At 41.7% G+C, this 19,238-nt stretch overlaps 3 protein-coding genes across 7 annotated transcripts in view; 2 read left to right on the forward strand and 1 right to left on the reverse strand.

Annotated features, from left to right (window-relative positions):
* Positions 1-15: 15 nt before the first annotated feature.
* LOC118405751 (phospholipid phosphatase 1-like) lies at positions 16-10,949 on the forward strand. Of its 5 annotated transcripts, none has more exons than XM_035805471.1 (4): positions 16-933; positions 1,412-1,561; positions 7,768-7,917; positions 8,939-10,949. In XM_035805471.1, exons 1-4 carry the CDS (start codon positions 688-690, stop codon positions 9,371-9,373), a joined length of 981 nt encoding a protein of 326 aa, XP_035661364.1. In that variant the 5' UTR covers positions 16-687; the 3' UTR covers positions 9,374-10,949. The 5 variants fall into 5 exon arrangements, with proteins under 5 accessions (XP_035661364.1, XP_035661365.1, XP_035661366.1 ...); XM_035805472.1 differs by having other exon boundaries at positions 7,768-7,872; XM_035805473.1 differs by lacking the exons at positions 7,768-7,917; positions 8,939-10,949 and adding an exon at positions 4,086-5,258.
* Positions 10,049-15,853, reverse strand: LOC118405752 (death-associated protein 1-like). Its single transcript, XM_035805476.1, has 4 exons — positions 15,688-15,853; positions 13,655-13,760; positions 13,142-13,190; positions 10,049-12,188 (listed from the first exon to the last, which is right to left on the reverse strand). The coding sequence occupies exons 1-4, from the start codon at positions 15,734-15,736 to the stop codon at positions 12,072-12,074; spliced, it is 321 nt and encodes a 106-aa protein (XP_035661369.1). The 5' UTR covers positions 15,737-15,853; the 3' UTR covers positions 10,049-12,071.
* A 237-nt stretch (positions 15,854-16,090) lies between these two features.
* LOC118405747 (pre-mRNA-splicing factor CWC25 homolog) overlaps positions 16,091-19,238 on the forward strand; it is a 6,162-nt gene continuing 3,014 nt past the window's right edge. Inside the window, exons 1-4 of the mRNA XM_035805463.1 lie at positions 16,091-16,503; positions 17,535-17,707; positions 18,092-18,322; positions 18,849-18,918. Of these exons, the coding sequence (XP_035661356.1) occupies positions 16,486-16,503; positions 17,535-17,707; positions 18,092-18,322; positions 18,849-18,918 (492 nt within the window). The 5' untranslated portion in view covers positions 16,091-16,485. The remainder of the gene's footprint in view (positions 16,504-17,534; positions 17,708-18,091; positions 18,323-18,848; positions 18,919-19,238) is intronic.

The following is a 19,238-nucleotide window of genomic DNA, read 5'->3' on the forward strand; positions in this document are numbered from 1 at the left end:
TTGCTTTCATTGTTACATGTATACGATTGTTACCATGTGGCGTGTATTTGGCCCAGTGGGGCAAAAATGTGCAGTAAAGGTCTTCATTCATTCATTAATGAACGCAGTTGGACGCAGCGTCACATCTAACAGATACATTTTCAAGTCAAGTCGATAGTAATTTAAGACCCGTACTGCCCCCAGGGCCAGTTCACTGACAGTTCAAATGACGCAAGCCGAAGTGTCCTTGACTTCTTTGTCAAGTCAATGACATTATGGATTATGTAGTCCCAGTTCGATGTCCTTACCAGATCTCATGAATCTAGTCTATAGTAGTAGGCATTCGTCAGTCAGCTGTCTCGTAAGACTATGAATAGTACGTCTATGAATCTGTAAATAAACAAAGCGAGCTACTGGTCTTTGTCATTGACGCCAGTGGGTAAACCTAATGCGAGGTTAAAGTGTAAGGGTCACAGAACTGTCTGGGAGTCGCGGTGCTTGAAGATTTTTAATAGTATCGTACATAGCACGTACGCTTACAGCGCAGACGCACGTCTTACTCTAGGTAGTCTTTCGCTGGCGATTCAGCCGACTGTTGTATAATATCCGGTGTAAAACATAGTACAAACTGATTGTAGATCTATAGAAGCTAGAAGTGTGGCCGAGTCCAAGTTCAACGGTAAAGTCAGCGTCCCAACAGACTTTGGAATGGTAGCCTGTTCAACAAAATGTTCGGCTTTAGTGGTGGTCTGCATCGTGTCGTACGTCCTGGTGTCGCTGCCGCTAGCCCTCGGGCTCCTGGGCGTGTGGGAGCCGAGGCGACAGGGCTTCTTCTGCGGGGACGAGAGCATTTCCCTCCCGTACGCCAGGGACACCGTCTCGTTCGGGGCAATGCTGGGCGTGTCGTTTGGGGGCGTCGTTGTCGTCGCTGTTGCGGAAGGTTTCTGTGCAAAGGTGAGGTAGCTAACATCAATGTGTAATATAAGTTGTTTGCCGAGAAGCCCTGGTATGTAAAAGTTATAGTAACAACCACGTATTCTATATGTAGTACGTTACCTGTTACCATATGTTAGTAGTTGTCTAGAAGTCATGGCATGCAAACGTTGAAATAATAACGATGTATTACACATGTAATAAGCTACCTGGACGTGTGCGAAAGAACTTGTATTATAAATGCAGTACTTTAAGTTAGATGTCATATTTCTCTACAGATTTTTCTCCACAGGTGTGTTGGTATGTAAATTGTATAATCTAGGTCAGCTTCTCGGAAATGTTCAATCATGTGGAGAAGTAAACTGGTCGCCAACGCAACTAAAGGCAGGAAGCAGGCAGGCCATGCCTTGTGAGCAGGGCCTAAGTGAACCGTATATTGTATAATAAGGGCCAAAAAGTTTCCATTTTGACACATGCATTTTTTACCCGTATTTTCCAGAGGAGGGGGCTGAAGCGCTCTGCCATTCTCCTAGAAAGTTTGATCTGCGCGGGAATGCTGCTTTACATCATGGCGGCGGCAATGTCGGCAGTGTTTGGCATGAAGCTGTCCATGGGAGCTCTTCGTCCACACTTTCTGGCAGTCTGTAAGGTAAAGTATACGTTAACCAGCGCCGGAAGGGCGCACCTGGGGGAGTGGGGGAGCCACCACCTCAAATTCCAATATGTAAACACCTGATCAGACACATACAAATGCTCATTTCCCCATAACGTTACCGTGCCCTAGAGTGGAATGCCCTAGCCTCCACCAGGCCTTCCTACGGGGGTAGAATTCGGGAAAAAAATCAGAAAATTGGCCAGGGGAGTCAGTCCACGCTAAGGCTCATGTTTTCCCTCCGGTTGCGCGGCCGACCAACTCCTCTGGTAGCAAAACTTCCCTAGCCTAGAAAACTATTCTCCCTATAATAGCCAGCGTATACGTAGTCAGTCTAGTAGAGCCGGAATGCCCTGCTGTCTGGCTCGGTTGTGACAGCTCCCACTGCTGAGTGGTTCCTGGGAATTTGGTTAAGTTAGGAATAAAAGTCTAGTTTTAGTTTATATAATTGGCCTGGGAGTGAACTCTTTAGCCACGGGATACACTGCAAAAGACTGACTGAAAACCCATAGTACTAGTAACTTATTTGTCCCTATTAGGCCAAATTCTCGTCTTTTTTTTTATTCAGCTGACACGTCTGCCCGGAGACTATGTTAATTGAGGGTGTTGCTGATGCAGATGTATACGGAAAGGACATATTCTGCAAAGTATTTGTGTCAAGTGTTGCTGGGTTATGTTAACCTAAAAACGCCAACGTATGGACATAATCAGTATATACTACCCGATACGCCTTCCTATCTAAAGGTTGTAAGCCCGACCAGTGGCTAGCAACTATATCCAAGCGCGTGTCAAGAAGCTATCGTTGGAGTGAAATACTGACGTTACAGTCCTTGACACATATGACTTTTAAGCCTTAAAAGGCTGTTTCCAGGCTATTGAAAGACAACAGTTACTTCAAGATTCATCCATACCGCGGATAACTTTTTAGTCTGTGACCAGACCCTCTGGTCGACAGACTTTTAGTTTTGTCACGTTTACGCGCGTTCGCAGCTGTATTTGTATGTTCCCGTTGTCTGAATTCTATGTGGTTTGGCAGGTCCTTTGTACTGAGGTTGACGATGATGCACGTGAACTTTTTTTTGCGGCAGGTGGTTTTATTATGGATTTTATAAAAATAACACCCCTACAATTTGTTCGTCTTGCGGTGTTTTGGTCCAGATCCTCTGTATGTGGGTCATGGTGTCATTGGAATTTGTCAAGCAGATGCGTGGTGTTACCTGATCGTCAAAGTTATTCGCGTTCGCATCTGTATTTTCATGTTCCCGTTGTCGCATACGTACGTTGTTTGGCAGGTCATCTGCACTGAGGTTGACGATGATGCACGTTGTTTTTTTTTGTTGTTTTTGCGGCAGTTGGTTTTATTAGGGACGCAATAAAATAACACCCCTACAAAATGTTCATCTTTCGGTGTATTAGTCCAGATCCCCTGTATATGGGTCATGCTGTAATTGAGATATTGCAAGCAGATGCGTGATGTTCTCTGGTCGTCAATGTAACGCGCGTTCGCATCTATATCTGCATGTTCCCGTTGTCGCATACGTTTGTGGTTTGGCAGGTTCTCTACACATAGTTGGACAATGATGCAAGGTGTTTTATTTTTTCGGCAGCTGTTTTATTATGTATGTAATAATTTCAGAAATCACCCCTGCAAATTGTACGTTTCACAGTGTATTGGCCCATGTCTGCATATGGTGCCCGTTGAGGTAATTGGGTATAGTTAAGCAGATGCGCGATATGTGCAAGAATTTTACGCGCGTTTGCTTTCTACCTCTTATTCAACAAGTTTATCCGTACTACTTTATGTACCAGCATCATGGACCCCGGGATTCACCCATTAACACTGTGTCATGCTACCTTATGGCTTCACACTAGTTAAAAACTTATCGCACAGTTCATCATCAACAGCTGTGTGTTATCGTATGTGGGACATGGGAACCGACATCTAATGTTCCACTAATGACCCTGTCAATCAAATGCCTCCTGTCGCCGTTTGCAATGAAGCGTGTAAGAATTCTCGTCCCAAATGAAGTTTAGCCATATTATATTCCCGGACTTCGACTAAGAAACATCAAGGTCCTATTCCGTGCTTCATACTTATTACGTCCATAACAGAAACATGTTAATACTTGGTGCGTTTGTCAGTCTGCCTGTCGGTCTTGTAGGTGTGTCTGTGTGTGAATGTGCCTGTGTATTAGAGTAGACCATCCGGTAACTTATCGTCACCATATATCTTTTTGACTTTGGCCACATGTTATCTCACAATCCATACCTGTTTAGTAAGATTCACATGACACAGAAATATTAGGCAACTTTAGATACAACGATATATCTAACACCATGAAAAGAATCATATAGGATATAAGCACAACGTCACACACCAAAGAAGACAAAACAACCAACATATACCAGACCGACGTCACAGACTATGTTACCTACGGTCACTTGTTTTCTTTTTCATTCAAGAGCTAGTTAACAAAACGAAAAGAGTTAGAAAATCACTTTTTCTTTTTTATTTCCGCAGGTCAATGTCACATTCACCTGTGCACCTGGTGACTACGTCACAGAAGACGTCTGCACAGGTGATGCCGACGTCATCAGAGACGCCAGGTCGTCCTTTCCATCCGGACACGCCGGAATAGCCGGCTGCCTGGCGGCTTACGTGGTGATGTACCTGCAAACCCGCGTCCGGGACAAGAGCTGGGTGGTACCAAGGGTGGTGGGGCAAGTTGGGTTGGTTATAGGAGCTCTGTGCGTCATGGGCAGTAGGGTTGCCGATCATCGGCACCATCTGGCGGATGTTATCGGAGGTGCAGTTATTGGGGCTGCGTTTGGTGTTGGCGGGATGAGTGTGACCCAAGAGCTCACCAACCCAACTGGCAAAAGCGGGACTAGTCAGGACACTGATGGTCACTTTTCAGCGCGACAAGGGGCTGTAGTTGAACTGTCTGAGATTTCAAAAATGTAACCTTATATCAAGCCTCAGCGAGAGAACTATTACCTTTAGAAGTAGCTTCCACCAGGCCTTCCTACGGGGGTGCGGGGATCGTAGAATTCGGCAAAAAAATCGGAAAATTGGCCAAGGGACTTAGTCCAAGTTAAGGTTCATGTTCCCCCTCCGGAGCCGTCCAAACCTTACCCTCTAGTAGCAAAGCTCCCCTAGCAAATTGTTCCCCCTATGATAGCCAGCGTAGTCAGTCTGGTAAAAACTACTCTAGAAGATCAATAGGCTGTCGTTGACTTAATAGCCGGAGCAGTCTACTACCAGACCCACTCACGCCCCCTACTGACTTCCTCTACAAATGACCATTACGAACGGACATGAGCCATATACCCGCTTGCACTCTATTATCAATGCGTATATATAACTGTCATACATGTCACTGTATTAGAACTCTAAATGATGTAATCTGTATCTATGTTATGTTTTATCTCACCAAGGAGGTTCTGCCCCTTACCTCTGCCCTCGTGATGTCAATCAAAAGCGGCCTGTAGGCTGATTGAAGCTTTGTCATGAATAGAGAAAAGGGGCCGGCAAAGAAAATTACCATACATATACATAGTTGTGAGCATATTTTCTGTGGGATGGGAAATCCTTTAAATGTTATATCCTATTTTCACCTTTATTTACAGACACTATAGAGCCAAACCAGTTTGATATCCACTTGAATGAAATAAATCTGCTGTATATATACCACCTATGTGTACCATTGATACATCATTTAAAATGAAAGCTAAATATCCAGGTAAAAAGGTACACAAGTATCATGAGTAACTGATACCTTGTGTATAAAACACTTGGCATGTACAAATGTTCCTGTTGTCCTACACACACATGTCTATAAAAACATACTTTGTCACTTTAATACCACTTCCTTTACAGTCAATTCCGGATATGCAGCTTGTACTATTCAGTACAAACATGATGTGTTACGCCATGATATGAGGCCGTATTGTATTTGTAAGACTTGTAAGGGACTAAAATCTTGGACAGTACAGCTCTTAAACACGAAGGACTTACTAATAGGCTCGTCAGATTAGGTTTATCAGCGCTGTCCTGACATCCAATGCGATTTAATTACAAGACAAAATAAACAAACTGATTCTACGTTTGAGTAGTTAATCCTCGTGTAACCGAGGGGTGGTAACAAGTGGATGAAGGTTTCCGAACGGTTCACATGACAGTGAGTTTTTCCATAGTACACGCAGTCGGACGTCCGTGGCTCTCCTGCGCTGTGTGCAGTCGACTTGTGGCGGTGTATCCGAAAAAAATACCTCCAGGAGATATCTTCATCACTTGATGATAGTGTCAAGTTTGTATCAACGAATGCAACTGTTTCTTTTGGAATGGCAGCCTGCTCGGCAAACTGTTCGGCTTTAGTGGTGACCTGCATCGTAGGCTTTGCCCTCGTGGCACTCCCAGCAGCCCTCGGGCTCCTGGGCGTGTGGGAGCCGAGACGACAGGGCTTCTTCTGCGGGGATGAGAGCATTTCCCTCCCGTACACCGGGGACACCGTCTCGTTCTGGGCACTGCTGGGTACGTGGTTGGGGTGTGTTGTTGTCGTCGCTCTTGCAGAAGGTTTCTTTGCAAAGGTAAGATCAATGTGTTTGAGTTGGCTTGTAGAGTTGTCATTGTATGGGAACGGGAACTCGCTGACATCATCAAGGACTTGCCCAATGGCAAGGCTTGTGGGTCTGATGGTATCAGTAATGAGCATTTGAAGAATGCTGGCCCAAGTCTTTGTGTACATCTGTCATTGTTGTTCACCTCTGCCATTGTTCATAATTTCATTCCTGATAATTTGTTAGCCACGATTATTGTTCCTATAGTGAAGAACAAGTCTGGCAATATTTCCAGTACTGATAATTATAGACCAATCGCGATCACTTCGGCTCTATCCAAAGTCCTTGAGGCTCTCCTGCTGAACCGTCTGAAGCCTTTTCTTCAGACGTCAGATTCTCAATTTGGCTTCAAACCTAAACATGGGACTGACATGTGTGTTTTCACCCTAAAGCAGATAATTGAATACTACAGGGGGCTAGGGTCTCCGGTGTTTGTTTGTTTTTTAGACGCCTCAAAGGCCTTTGATCGCGTCAACCATTGGGCGTTGTTCAGCAAATTGATAGACAGAAAGGTTCCGCTGTACCTAGTTCGTTTTTTATTCTTCTGGTATAAGAACCAACGAATGCGTGTGAGATGGGGGGCTATCCTGTCTCCCTACTTCTCCGTTACAAATGGAGTGCGGCAGGGTAGCTTCCTTTCCCCATATTTGTTTAACTTGTATATAGATGATTTGAGTGTAAGGCTTAACAATGCCAAGGTTGGTTGTTATGTGGGCGGGTCCATAACTAACCATCTTCTTTATGCTGATGACCTGTGTCTTATATGTCCCAGTATCAAGTCTCTTCAGAGATTAGTAGGGATATGAGAAGAGGTTAGTCTTGAAAACGACATATTGTTTAATATTGAAAAAACATGTTGTATGTATTTTCCCTGTGCTCGTCTGTTACTTCAGTATCCACCACCTCATGTAAAACTCTATGGTGCGAGTCTGAAGTATGTGACCTCATTTGTTTATCTGGGTGTACATCTAAACCCTACACTTAGCGATGACGACTGTGTACGTGCGCAGCTGAAAAGTCTGTATAGTCGTGCTAATTGTATAAATCGCAAGTTTTCCCTTTGTTCCACACCTGTTAAGAAAAACTTGTTTATGGCGTACTGTGGCCAAATATATGGCGCGCAATTATGGAATTCTGTCAGTGCGGGTGTCCTCTCTAAGTGCCGGATCGCATATAACAACTGTTTTCGGATTATCATGAATCGACGATGCAGTGCTAGCACAATGTTTGTGTACAATTCGACCGACAGCTTTGAAGCAAGGCGTAGGAAAATGTGTTATTCTTTTCTACAAAGATTAACGTCTTCCAATAATATCATTGTCCAGCACTTGCTGACGTCAGACATGTTCTACAGAAATTCTTTTTTCCAGAACTGTTATGACTTTTTGTACAGGTAGAGATTTTAATGTATATGTATGTATCTTTTGTGTGTCTATGGGTTTTTAACCTGAAATAAAGAATAAAGAAAGATAAGTAGCTGGGAAAAGAGTGTCTATTTTGTCTTGTTTTTCTTTGAGGCAAACAGCCAAAAAGTCCGGCACCACTTGCTTTGACAGTTGTGTGTTGTTCAATTGTTTTTACAGACGATTGGCCTGAAACGACCTGCCATTTTCGTTAACAGTATAATCTGCGCGTACGTGCTGATCCTCATCATAACAGGAGCATATTCGGCCGTGAAAGCCATAAAGGTGACCATGGGAGCTCTCCGCCCACACTTCTTGGCAGTCTGTAAGGTGATATAAAGAATCCCTCTTGCAAAGTACATTATGTTAATGAATGAAAGACCTTTATTGTACATTTATGTAATCTCCAAGCAGATCTTGCTGTGGCAAATGGGAAGGAGTTTAGCCGGCAGAGGAGTGTTATTGGCCACAGCGAAGTGCTGGAAAAAATCTGCTTGGAGATTACATTTATGCTCAAACAAGCTAAGTACAGGTCATAGCGATAAGGGACAATTTCATATAAGAAAAGTGTTATCTTTCTAACGTTACATCTACAGAGATTACTATGTGTATTTGTGTTAAGTGTTCTTTGTTTGTGTTGCTGTGTTACGGCAGTTCCAAAATGTCATGAGAACGTCGAGGCATTTGTCTAAGCATTATCACTCTGTATTTTTGGCGTATTATATGCGACACCGCCAGATTTTTCTCGTTTGCTCAAGGTTCAGCTGTTGTATTAAGCCTGACCAGTAAAGTACTAGACTAACTAGTGACAAGCGATTAATGACGTAAGTGCACATGAAGTAAAAACTGTTGGGACAGGTGCGTGCGAACTAGGACGGGGCACTAGACTATCGAGATGATTCAATTGTTCTATTCACATCTATTTCCAGACTACTGGGCGAAAGCAGTGTTCTTGCTTATCGAGGCCCTCTTCTCTTTAAGGCTTAGGTCACATTCCCAAACCGGGGCCCGGCCGAGATGTTTGAAGAAACGAAAAATTAAAATGTATACCTAGAAATATACACAAATCATGCCCATCAATCTTATTTTGACATGTTGTGGATTTGGATGTCTTTTAGATCATTCGTGTCGCTCCCGAAAGCTGACCGGCCGGGCCCCGGTTTGGAAATGTGACCTAAGCCTTATACATGCATAGGAAAGTACAGATCAGCAAAATAACAAGAAAGTAACTCGTACGATCGTAACTATTTGAAGACAACTGCTACACAAAGTGAATCCATAAAAGATTTTCAGTATCTGGTTAAGGCAACGTGAATATTCGCTAAATCGCTTTTCATGTTTCTTTCTTTAGGTGAACGTCTCATTCACCTGTACACCAGGTACCTACGTCACAGAAGACGTCTGCACAGGTGATGCTGACGTCATCAGAGACGCAAGGTCGTCCTTTCCATCCGGACACGCCGGAATAGCCGGCTGCCTGGCTGCCTACGTGGTGATGTACCTGCAAACCCGTGTCCGGAACAAGAGCTGGGTGGTACCAAGGGTGGTGGTGCAAGTTGGGTTGGTTATAGGAGCTCTGTACGTCATGGGAAGTAGGGTGGCAGATCATCGACACCACCTGGCGGATGTTATCGGAGGTGCAGTTATCGGGGCTGCGTTTGGTGTTGGTGGGATGAGTGTGACCCAAGAGCTCACCAAACCAACTTTCAAGAGAGTTGCTCGTCAGGACACTGATGGTCACTTCTCAGCGCGACAAGAGGCTGTAGGTGAACTGTCAGAGATTTAAAAAATATAACCTTATGTACTGGTGTGGTGAGCATATTTTGATGAGAAATACTGGCATGAGAAATAAACTGCCATGATGTATACTAGGGGTGGGTACTGATACAGAAAATTCAGGTACAGGTAGGGTCCGGGTCCAGAACTGAAACTATGTGAAAAATTGTAAATGGGCGATGATCAAAACAATGGTCCATTCCGCTACAAAGTATTCTGTTTGGTAGATAGTATATGACATTCATTGATGTTTTAAAATTCTATCTAAGTCACGTAAACAACACTATATGACTCTGGTCTAGTTTTACTCTAGAAGCCTGGTTAAAATGACTAATATCAACTCTCCTCTACTTTGCTCTCGTTCATTTCATGGATCTGTAAGCTTCAAAACAATCAACATCTCACAGTGTAATGTGTTCATTTTCATATTGGTCTAGCATCAGGTCCACTGTGTTTTTTTTCGGGTCTTTTTTTCTGGACCGGTTCAACAAGAAAAGACGGTTTTGTACCGGAGTGTACCAGTACCCACCCCTAATGTATACTAAGATAACTCACACACAGACACTTTAAAGCCAAACCCATTGAACATCGAAGTTGATTTCAGTGTCAACTAAACCATTCATTCAATCAAGCACTGGAACAACTAAACAAAACAAAAAACACACGAGATAATTATTGACATTGTTATTGATGTTTAGTTTTGATGCAGAGTAGCTTGCTCTATCTACAAGTACATGTAGTCCACGAGAGGTTGGTTCCAGCAATGGTTCCAGTCATTGATTGCTTACACCACAAAGTGACCAAGACATCACAATCATTTCACCATGATTCGCAGAAAAAGTTACCCCGGTAGTCCCAAAATTTGGCAACAACTGACATTTGCCAGAAATATACATGCTGGCATTATTTGCTTGTAGCTTTTCTACCACGTTTAAGCATTTGCAATACTTTATCATGATACTTCAATATAATTAGTAAAAGCAAATCAATTGTGAAAGCAGAAATAAGCATTACTCCATTAGGATATATCTCCTACCTCTTACAAAAATCAATTTGAAGAGAAGTACATTGCATGTAAGGTAACATAACCAAATGATACAGAAACGCATTATACGTAACATAATTTTTATAACAATTATTCAGTTCTATGGGTATTTGCACAGGTACATTAAGCAACAAGTAAAATTATCCTCTTTGAGAGTATACAATGTACTTATATTATTTATCACAAACTAGGCATCTTTTATAAATACAACTGCCTTGTTACATTCATACCCATTATCCTTATACATTACAGTCTTCCATTGACTCTTATTCATCATATGTATGATTGTATGTTATCATATCAAGGTGGTTTAAGCTTACTGATAAATGTGTTATACCCAATATTTTGATAAATTCAAAATAGCTGTAGACTATAGACTACATGTATAACCAAACCATACCCATGTTTGTGAATAGTATAATCATTACAGCCTTGTAATAAAGCATGATTGGTCAAAATTTTTCTCATTGGACCATTTTGATAATCAAATTATCAGTATCAGAGCAGGGCATAACATCCAAAAACAAATTTTTAGAGCAAAGAAAAACAACAGGACAGTAATGAGAAACCCTTTTCATTTAACTTTGCCTTTTAGGCTGGTTCAATATTGCTCAAAACATAATGGAATGAAAAGTTTCATCAGGATGGTAAGTCACTGTATAACAAAGTCATTTGTACACTTGGTTATGTACAAAGGACTCTGCTACCCAGGGAATGATCCTGTAGACAGAACAAAGGGTATCAATAACAAAACTAAGTATTTCTAAAGCTGGTCCATTGTGCACCTTTCTTCCTCTATCCTAGGCATGTGTCCTCACATCTTATTGGTCATATGTTAGCCTGGACTCCAGCCTTGTTAGCTCTGGTCTGCTCCGATCCTGGTGCTGGGATCGGGAGCTAGCCTGTCGAAAGCTAACAAGGCTGGATTCCAGGCTAGTCAGATACATCTGTATGAATCGTCCTTAGAGAGGCCTTCTATGACTCCAATACACCACGCTCTGCAAGATTTCTTAATTCATATCTCGGTTTTCTTTTTACTTAAAGTGATTTGTGCTGTAACATATTGTTAGCATTGTGAAAATCTAAAGGAGAATCTGACATTGTGATGGCACCGTAGGGTATCAAGTTAGAACAAAAGAACACTGACCCTAATCTCAAGCAGATGTTGGGATGGGAGATTGTAAAGTTGCCTGACAGTTTCTGCCACTAGTGGGTCACCTGTCTAACTGGACCCAAACTTGCCCCACAGTGACAGACCGTACACTGGCTAGTGTGGCCTTAATGATGAGTGACTGTCAGACAATCTGGACAATCAGAAAACTTTACAATCATCAACCCCAACATCTGCTTGGAAATTACAATGACCTGACAGTCCTTTCCAGTAATTGACTAAATCGTTTATCTTTCTGCTACAATTTCTCAGACGTGCACAGTACACATTAACAATATGTACCTCAGCAAAGCTTTTCTTACTCTACGCTACGTCATTTTGGCCCTTTGCAAAATTTTTCCCTCTCAATTATTCTTGACTAATCACATTCCAGTTTACAATCAAGACAGCTTCAATTTACTCGTTATTGCATCTTCGGGTGTCTTGTCGAACACCTTGCTTGTAACCATGGCAACAGAGAACAGATGGTTGCTATGGCAACGTTGGCCCGCCCTACTTCCTGGGTTGGTTGATGGGCATGTTGTGTTTCGGTGGTGGTCGTTTATCTACGGTCGGCTGGGGTTTCTCGTGGGCCACTTTAGCCGCCTGAGGCGAGAAATCCTTGTCGCCCTGGAAGTACACATTTTGTCAGGCATGAGTTGGAGTTCATTAAAATCATTATTCTAATGAGCAGTTAACAACACTTGATCTGAAAATGTAGTGAAAGTGAAAACAAAGCATCTGAAGAATACATGAGTGAAGGAATAATAAGTCTACCTGACACATGAAAAGCAGCTTCATGTTTGTATACAATCAGAACTGTCCAAGAAGACCACTTAGAGGACCAATAAAATGTATGTGAACACGTCAATAGAAACATCTATCGCTTTCTAACTTGTCTTACCCTAAAGTTATAGGAATGTTCAGAAAAATACAACCCCTTGGCCTTTTGGTAATACAAGTAATCAAATTTGCCTAAGGTACAGTTAAGACACATAAGTCTTTTGTTTCAAAATAATGACACATTGATTATTTACTTCAAATCTGTCTAGTAGCCACTAGTTCTTTGGAAAGAAGGTACTAAACAACATCATAAATCTTTCCTAGCCTCTTCTGAATGTGTCACTCTAGATCTGTTCACAATAGCAAATTTATGCATGACAAGGAAAAGTTGCCACCACAGACAGACAGGCATTAATTCCAGTCACAGTTGCCCAGGGGGCCAGCATTGCACCAAGATACCATCTCAGGGCTCCAAATACTGAGCTGGGCACCCAATTTTCTTTGTGGGTGCAACGGTACACCCAAATATTTTCATAGGTTTATGGATGTAACGATACTAAATCAAAGTAATAGCATACACCATATTATTGACATGCAAGTCTTGGAAAGATGATAAAATATCATAGTAGATTTTTTCTACTTAAGGTTCATTGATATTATCAATGCTCCAAAACTGTCCGCACTTTATTTCATGTGGTGCACCCAAAAGTCTTTTGGTGCATCCAAATGTTAGGTTGCGTGCAACAGTGCACCTAATCTCAAAAATGAATTTCGATCCCTGCATCTCCTACAAACCTTACCTTTGTTACAGCACCAGACACAATGACTCGGGTATCATTCTTAGGTGGGCTGTGGAAAAATAACAACAGTCCAGTTTTATTAACCATTTTTATGCTGTGGGTCCATGTATAAGTGTGCTGTGAGAGTTTAACTTAAGTAGGTGGTCTTGGATACTTAGAACTACAGGGGAATTTATGGCAGATACAGGTCTTTGAGTCAAAAGGATAAGAAAGAGAAACTTGGTTGATTTTTTTAATTATTAGTTTAACTTGAAACATCATGCTATCATTTTGGAAATCACTGTTCTTTTCTTTCTTTGCCAGTCCCTTTTATGCCAATCTAATTTGTCTAGGTACGCAGGAGTTCGGGTTAACAAACTTGGATCACCCAAGTTTAACTCAACAAACTTATATCATGTCTAGTTTTAATAATTTAAATTCTATGGCTCCAGATTTACCAAAGTGCTACTTTTAACACATTTTTGTTGCAGCTGATTGGTCATCTCCTCATAATATCTATAATTTGAAACTCACGGCTCTTCAGGAAACTCCTCATCTTCCTCTTTCTTGTCAGGTTTCTTCTCTTCCTTGTTTTCGCTCGTGTGGCGGGCTCGAGCTACACGCATCCCACCTGCCTTCACTGGGAAAACAAAGCAGAATTCAAGATCAAATTACATGTAAAAAATGGATCTACATAGCTGCTACACTGGGAATTTGTTGACAGTCTGACCAATTAGATATTGGAGTACTCAATAGTTTTTTGCTATAGTCCCAAGATAAATGTACATGGGGAATCGGTTTTCTGGACATGAACAATTTGCATGTGCACATGAAACGAAGGTGGCCACAGTCTTCAGATGCAACTTGCCTGGACCTAGTTTTCAACTTTGGGCAGCTTTAGTCTGCTTACAGTTATAATACCTTAACACGTTGATCATATTTTCTCAAACTTCCAAACTATTCACCTGTTGGATTGATTTGTGCTCTATTGCATAGACGTTATATTTTTCTTTTCCAGAATAAAATGGTAAATATCTTCAGCATTTCTAGATATACTCCCACAACATTGAGTCAGACTAGGGCTCAACACAGGGGCAGCCGGATGTGTTTTTGAAGTGTATGTCCATTGGTTGTCAAGTGCCCTAGATTTAAGTCTGGCACACTTTCCTGACACATTACACACTACACTACTTGTACATTTTATGTCCTTTGTTTGTCAAGTGCCCCAGATTTAAGTCTGGCACACTTTCCTGACACATTACACACTACATGTACATTTCACTTCATTTATTTTACATGGAACTATATATTACTTTGCTTAGTTGGTGGTATATTCAGTAGTTATTACTTATAACTTAGAGGCCAACCAGGCCTGAAACATCACCATACACACCTTTGGACAGGCATCTACTAGTACTAGCCCTCTAAAATTTAAACTGCGTTTCATACAATAGTACATATCAACCAAATCAGCTTCCCCCATCCCCCAACACTTTGCCCATGAAGGGGTTGTTTGGGAATAATAAAGAAGAAGAAAAAACTCAGGAAGGATAGTTGGGTTTGTTTGTTTTTTCAAAAGAGAATAAACTCAGAGTCAGATCCACTTTCATGATTCCTTTCTCAACAACTCAGGGTCAAACTGCGGTACTTGTTGTCATAAATGTTTTATGAGGCCATTCCTATAGTGCTTACATAATGGGATTAGTATCAACTTTCAGGAAGACATATCGGATTGCCCTGGCAACAATAACATTTCCAAAGGCGTTGAAGGTTTTACTTCAGTTTACAAGGGATTCAACAACTACAAGTGGTTTTAGGCACTTTCAATGTGCACACGGACTGGAAAAAGACACAAGCAGGAAACAAGGACTGTGTTTGTTGCACCAGAAACGACATACTCAATATATTGAAAAAGAAAATGTTTATGCATGTATGTCCTTGGTCCCTTAAACCAGTTCAAAAGACAGCTGGGTCAAACAATAAACACAAAGCAACCGCAACAGTAAATCTAAAATATATGTCATTTAAATATGCATTTTCATTCATTTCTAATAGGTCTACTCAATATGTCTATATTCAGACTCAGAGGGCTTAAAATTATGCATATTTTTGGGTGGTAACAAATATCTGTCTGTATGTTTGTTGTACTTTCAGCTATCTGCTTCACCTAGGTTACAGGCCCACATTAAATATCATGTTATTCACCTCGGATTTTAAAATATCGCGTTGCAGAGTATATCAGAAGCATCACATCTTCACAACCCCCTCAATACCCTCAGGAATGAATGAATTATCTTGGTTCAAATCTTGTGTACATTCTTAGTTGTATCTTACAAACAATCATTTCTACGATTTCAAACGATGAAGTGCTGATAATTAAGCACCCCTTGGAGAAATTGATTAATGAGTGGAAAACTGACAACCAGTTTATCCACCCAGAATCTTAATAAATCACTAACTAAAGGTGGGTTTTAAAAATTGACACAAAGCACAGATTCAGCACTTTTAAACAACCGCCAAAATTCGACCAAAAGAAGGGATTTGGTGGGAATTTTTTTGGTCCTTACCTGCGGGAGGGTGGCCCCCCTTTAGTTCTGCTTCTTGAACAGATGACATGTCGTTAGAATGCGCTAAACTGGAGCAGAAGATGTCAAAATTGTGGACACGTTGTCAGAATTTCGGTCAGCCAGATGTGTTCAGATCTGCACCTAAGTGGGCTGTTTGAAACTGGAATATACCATTAGGAGATAGGTTCATTGAGCAATATATTTTTGATAGCATACACTAGTGCAAATTGTCGGATAATCATTTATATTAAACACATTCATTTACTAATAAAATTTGTTTGTATTTTACAAGATACTTAAATTTATAGATAAATCGCTATGCTGAACATGGTAATACGACACAGACAACCTATTTCCCCTACAAAAAAGTTGTAACGTCCAAAGTGGGCAGGTACAAAGTTCAACCCATGTAAACAAGTGACGTCAAACCACGCTAACACCCCACAGAGAAGAAATATCTTGTGCTAGACGTTTAGGTCAGCACATCTCGAGTACCAAATATTTTTGTATGCGCTCTTTTCTCCTTTTACAGCAACTTTTCTCCTCTGAATGTCAATGAAGTGTGCGCTAAAGTCGACCTGGTTTCAAGCCACGCTTATGCAAATTAGATGACATACTGGTGACGTTTTACGTAATGATCTGACGTCATCACTTTGGGGACATCATGGCGTCGTAGGAACGTTTCCTGTTGGAGTTTTCAAGGATTTCGTCTGAATTTTAGTCCAAATAACCCCCAGGAAGCCTTTGAGGAGCATTTTAGCGGTTTACAACAACGTCAAGGTTTCGTAGAAGGAAGACATGGGAGGTGGAGACTTGGTAAGCTGCTCAAATTCTACTTGAATCGTGTTTTGTTTCGTGGCCGAAAACCTGTCTTTCGCTGAACTTGGGAGATACTGAAAGACGGAATACCAAGTAATACCACGTAATACCAGGTTAAACATCACGGAACTCAAACATTTTGTGTGCATATGTGTTCCCCACATATATAAACCAAACATTTTGTGGTTTATGGGCTTTAAAATTATATTTTTGCCTATAAGAATTCCGCTAACAAAACGCCGCGCGCCGCTGCCCCGCGCGGCATGATAGCGCTGGCGGGCCGGGTCAATCAACAACACGGTTCTTCTTCTTCCGGTAATGTGCAACTGCCGATGAGTCGGCAATGATTGACTAGTGTTTCAAACACCTTATACACGTAGTTGGAACATTCAACAACATAATTGTACCAGTGTTGTCGTGTTGCATGTTGTAACTTGTAACGTTAAACCGCTGGAGATTTTGCGGCACAAGCGTGTCACTACCCTGAGACCGACCTGATAGAAATCAGAATCAAATTCAAAAGCAACTAATGGGCCCGGACAAATTTTAACGTGACGAAATGACTAAAATACAACTGTTTGAAACACTGCAAAGATAAACCAGGGCACGATGTTGCAAATAATTGAAAAATGACAAACATTAACGTCAGATTAACGTGTCGCGGCTCGCCGTGTTGTTGATGTGACCCGGCCTGCCAGCGCTATCAAATATCATGCCGCGCGGGGCAGCGGCAGTTTGCCACCGGAATTCTTTGCCAAAAATATTATTTTTAAGCCCATAAACTACAAAATATTTGGTTTATATATGTGGGGAACACATATGTACACATAATATATGAGTTCCTTGATGTTTAACCTGGTATTACGTGGTATTACTTGGTATTACTTGGTATTCCGTCTTTCAGTACTACCGACTGAACTTGAGTTGACAAAACAGGCCTTAGTCCTACACTACAGTTTTAACGTATTTTGTCTGTAGTTATGCTCTAAACGCTGACTCAAGTGTATGCCTCCTTTCTCCTGTGACAGAACCTGAAGAAAAGCTGGCACCCCCAGACCTTACGAAACATCGAACGAGTCTGGAAGGCCGAACAGAAACACGAGGATGAACGCCGCAAGATTGAGCAACTTCAGAATGAGCTCAAGGAGGAAAAGGCGCGAGAGGACATGCGAATGTTCGCTGAGGAACAAGGGGCCGTCAGGTAAGGTTTTATTCTCTGGTAAGAATTCCCATCTTTTCTTCATACTGAAAAGCTGTTAAGAAAGTGTCATAATCCACCAAAAATATTCCCCATTTGATGAACAAATGTAGCTACGTGTAGCCCTGAAATTTACATGTAAAACTGATGTAAGGCTTGAATTTATTCATGCAGGAAGTCTGCTATTCAAATCTATAATCAATTTATAGCTGACAAATCCCTTCATCCTCTTATGCAAATTTTGCTAGCAACTAAGGAACATAGTTATCAAACTATTATGCAGGTCTGGATCTACATGTATTTGTTTTACATGTACTTGTAAGTTTGTTTCTTTTTCCCTACCCAATGGCACACTAATGGAACTAATTTTGTGTTTTACTCCTTCAGGAAAAAAGATGACCGTTTGAACTGGATGTACCAGGGCCAGCCTGAAGTGAACCGTGATGACTACCTCCTGGGAAAGCCCATCGACAAGGCCATCCAGGAGGTCACCGCGGGGACATCCGAGGACTCCGGTCTGGCCGACAATGTTCCGGGCGCAACCTTCAGCCAGTCAAACGTCAACTCGGCTGTGGACATGGCGGCGAAGATTCGCGAGGACCCGCTCTTTGCTATCAAGTGGGTGGAACAGTTGTCCAGATGTCTTGACATCACTTTCTAACCGATGAGTCTATAGCTAGCATATAATAGCCTGAAATGTTATTATCTTTGGTCCACTCCTGAAGTTTGACTTGGTAGCAACCTTTGGGAGTGGACCAAAGCTAAAAAGGCTTGATTCCAGGCTAAGCAAACAATGCACAAGTTTCTAGCATGCTTGTACAATATTGTACCAAAATCTTTCGGTTGTCTCGCGATTGTCTTTGGCAAAAGTACATGCTGAATTCCTTTTCTGCCTCTAAGGACTACTACTAGTAAGCAAAGCCCCTCTAGGGACATAGCCCCAGGAGAAATATTATTGTGTGAAATTTTTTAGCTCTTATCTGGATTCTATTAGGGAGTTATGTTTTGCCATTTATCTGGATGCTCCTCTATAGTGTAATGTGATAAACTGGTGTTGTTTTATGACTGATAAGACAAATAAGGGCATAATTAAGTCTTCACGTAAAGTCTTTGGTTTATTGAATGATATAATTTTGGTTTGCAGGCAACGTGAACAACAAAGCAAGAAGGAACTCCTGAACAATCCTGTCAAGATGAAGCAGCTCCAGCAAATGGTAAGTTTATAGCTCAGACAAATGCACCCTCACACTCAGGGTTGACATCGCGGCAAAGCCTAACGATATCACCCCTGACAATTCAGCCAGGGTATTTGGGTATTTGGGGCGCCTTGCTTATGAATAATAATGAGCTTGTCTGATTTGTCGCGGGCCAATCAGCGACCGGATTGCAAGTTTCGAACAAACAGCGTACGGCGCGGCGTGTGCAAAGATCTGTTTATCTTTGCGTGATGGTAATGTTGTTGTTTTTTTCGTATGCTAGGTCGGTACATGTATACGGTGATGCCGTGGTTACGCTATACCCACAGAACCGACAT

Source organism: Branchiostoma floridae, chromosome 18 (genome assembly GCF_000003815.2).
Source record: "Branchiostoma floridae strain S238N-H82 chromosome 18, Bfl_VNyyK, whole genome shotgun sequence".
NCBI lineage: Eukaryota > Metazoa > Chordata > Leptocardii > Amphioxiformes > Branchiostomatidae > Branchiostoma > Branchiostoma floridae.

Coding starts and splice junctions, on each gene's coding strand:
- LOC118405752 (XM_035805476.1), bottom strand. CDS start 15,736: ATGTCATCTGTTCAAGAAGCAGAACTAAAGGGGGGCCACCCTCCCGCA. Junction 13,191..13,654: donor GAGGAGTTTCCTGAAGAGCC/GTGAGTTTCAAA, acceptor ATTTTTCCACAG/CCCACCTAAGAATGATACCC. Junction 12,189..13,141: donor TGTCTGGTGCTGTAACAAAG/GTAAGGTTTGTA, acceptor GTGTACTTCCAG/GGCGACAAGGATTTCTCGCC.
- LOC118405751 (XM_035805471.1), top strand. CDS start 688: ATGGTAGCCTGTTCAACAAAATGTTCGGCTTTAGTGGTGGTCTGCATC. Junction 934..1,411: donor CGGAAGGTTTCTGTGCAAAG/GTGAGGTAGCTA, acceptor CGTATTTTCCAG/AGGAGGGGGCTGAAGCGCTC. Junction 7,918..8,938: donor ACTTCTTGGCAGTCTGTAAG/GTGATATAAAGA, acceptor TTCTTTCTTTAG/GTGAACGTCTCATTCACCTG.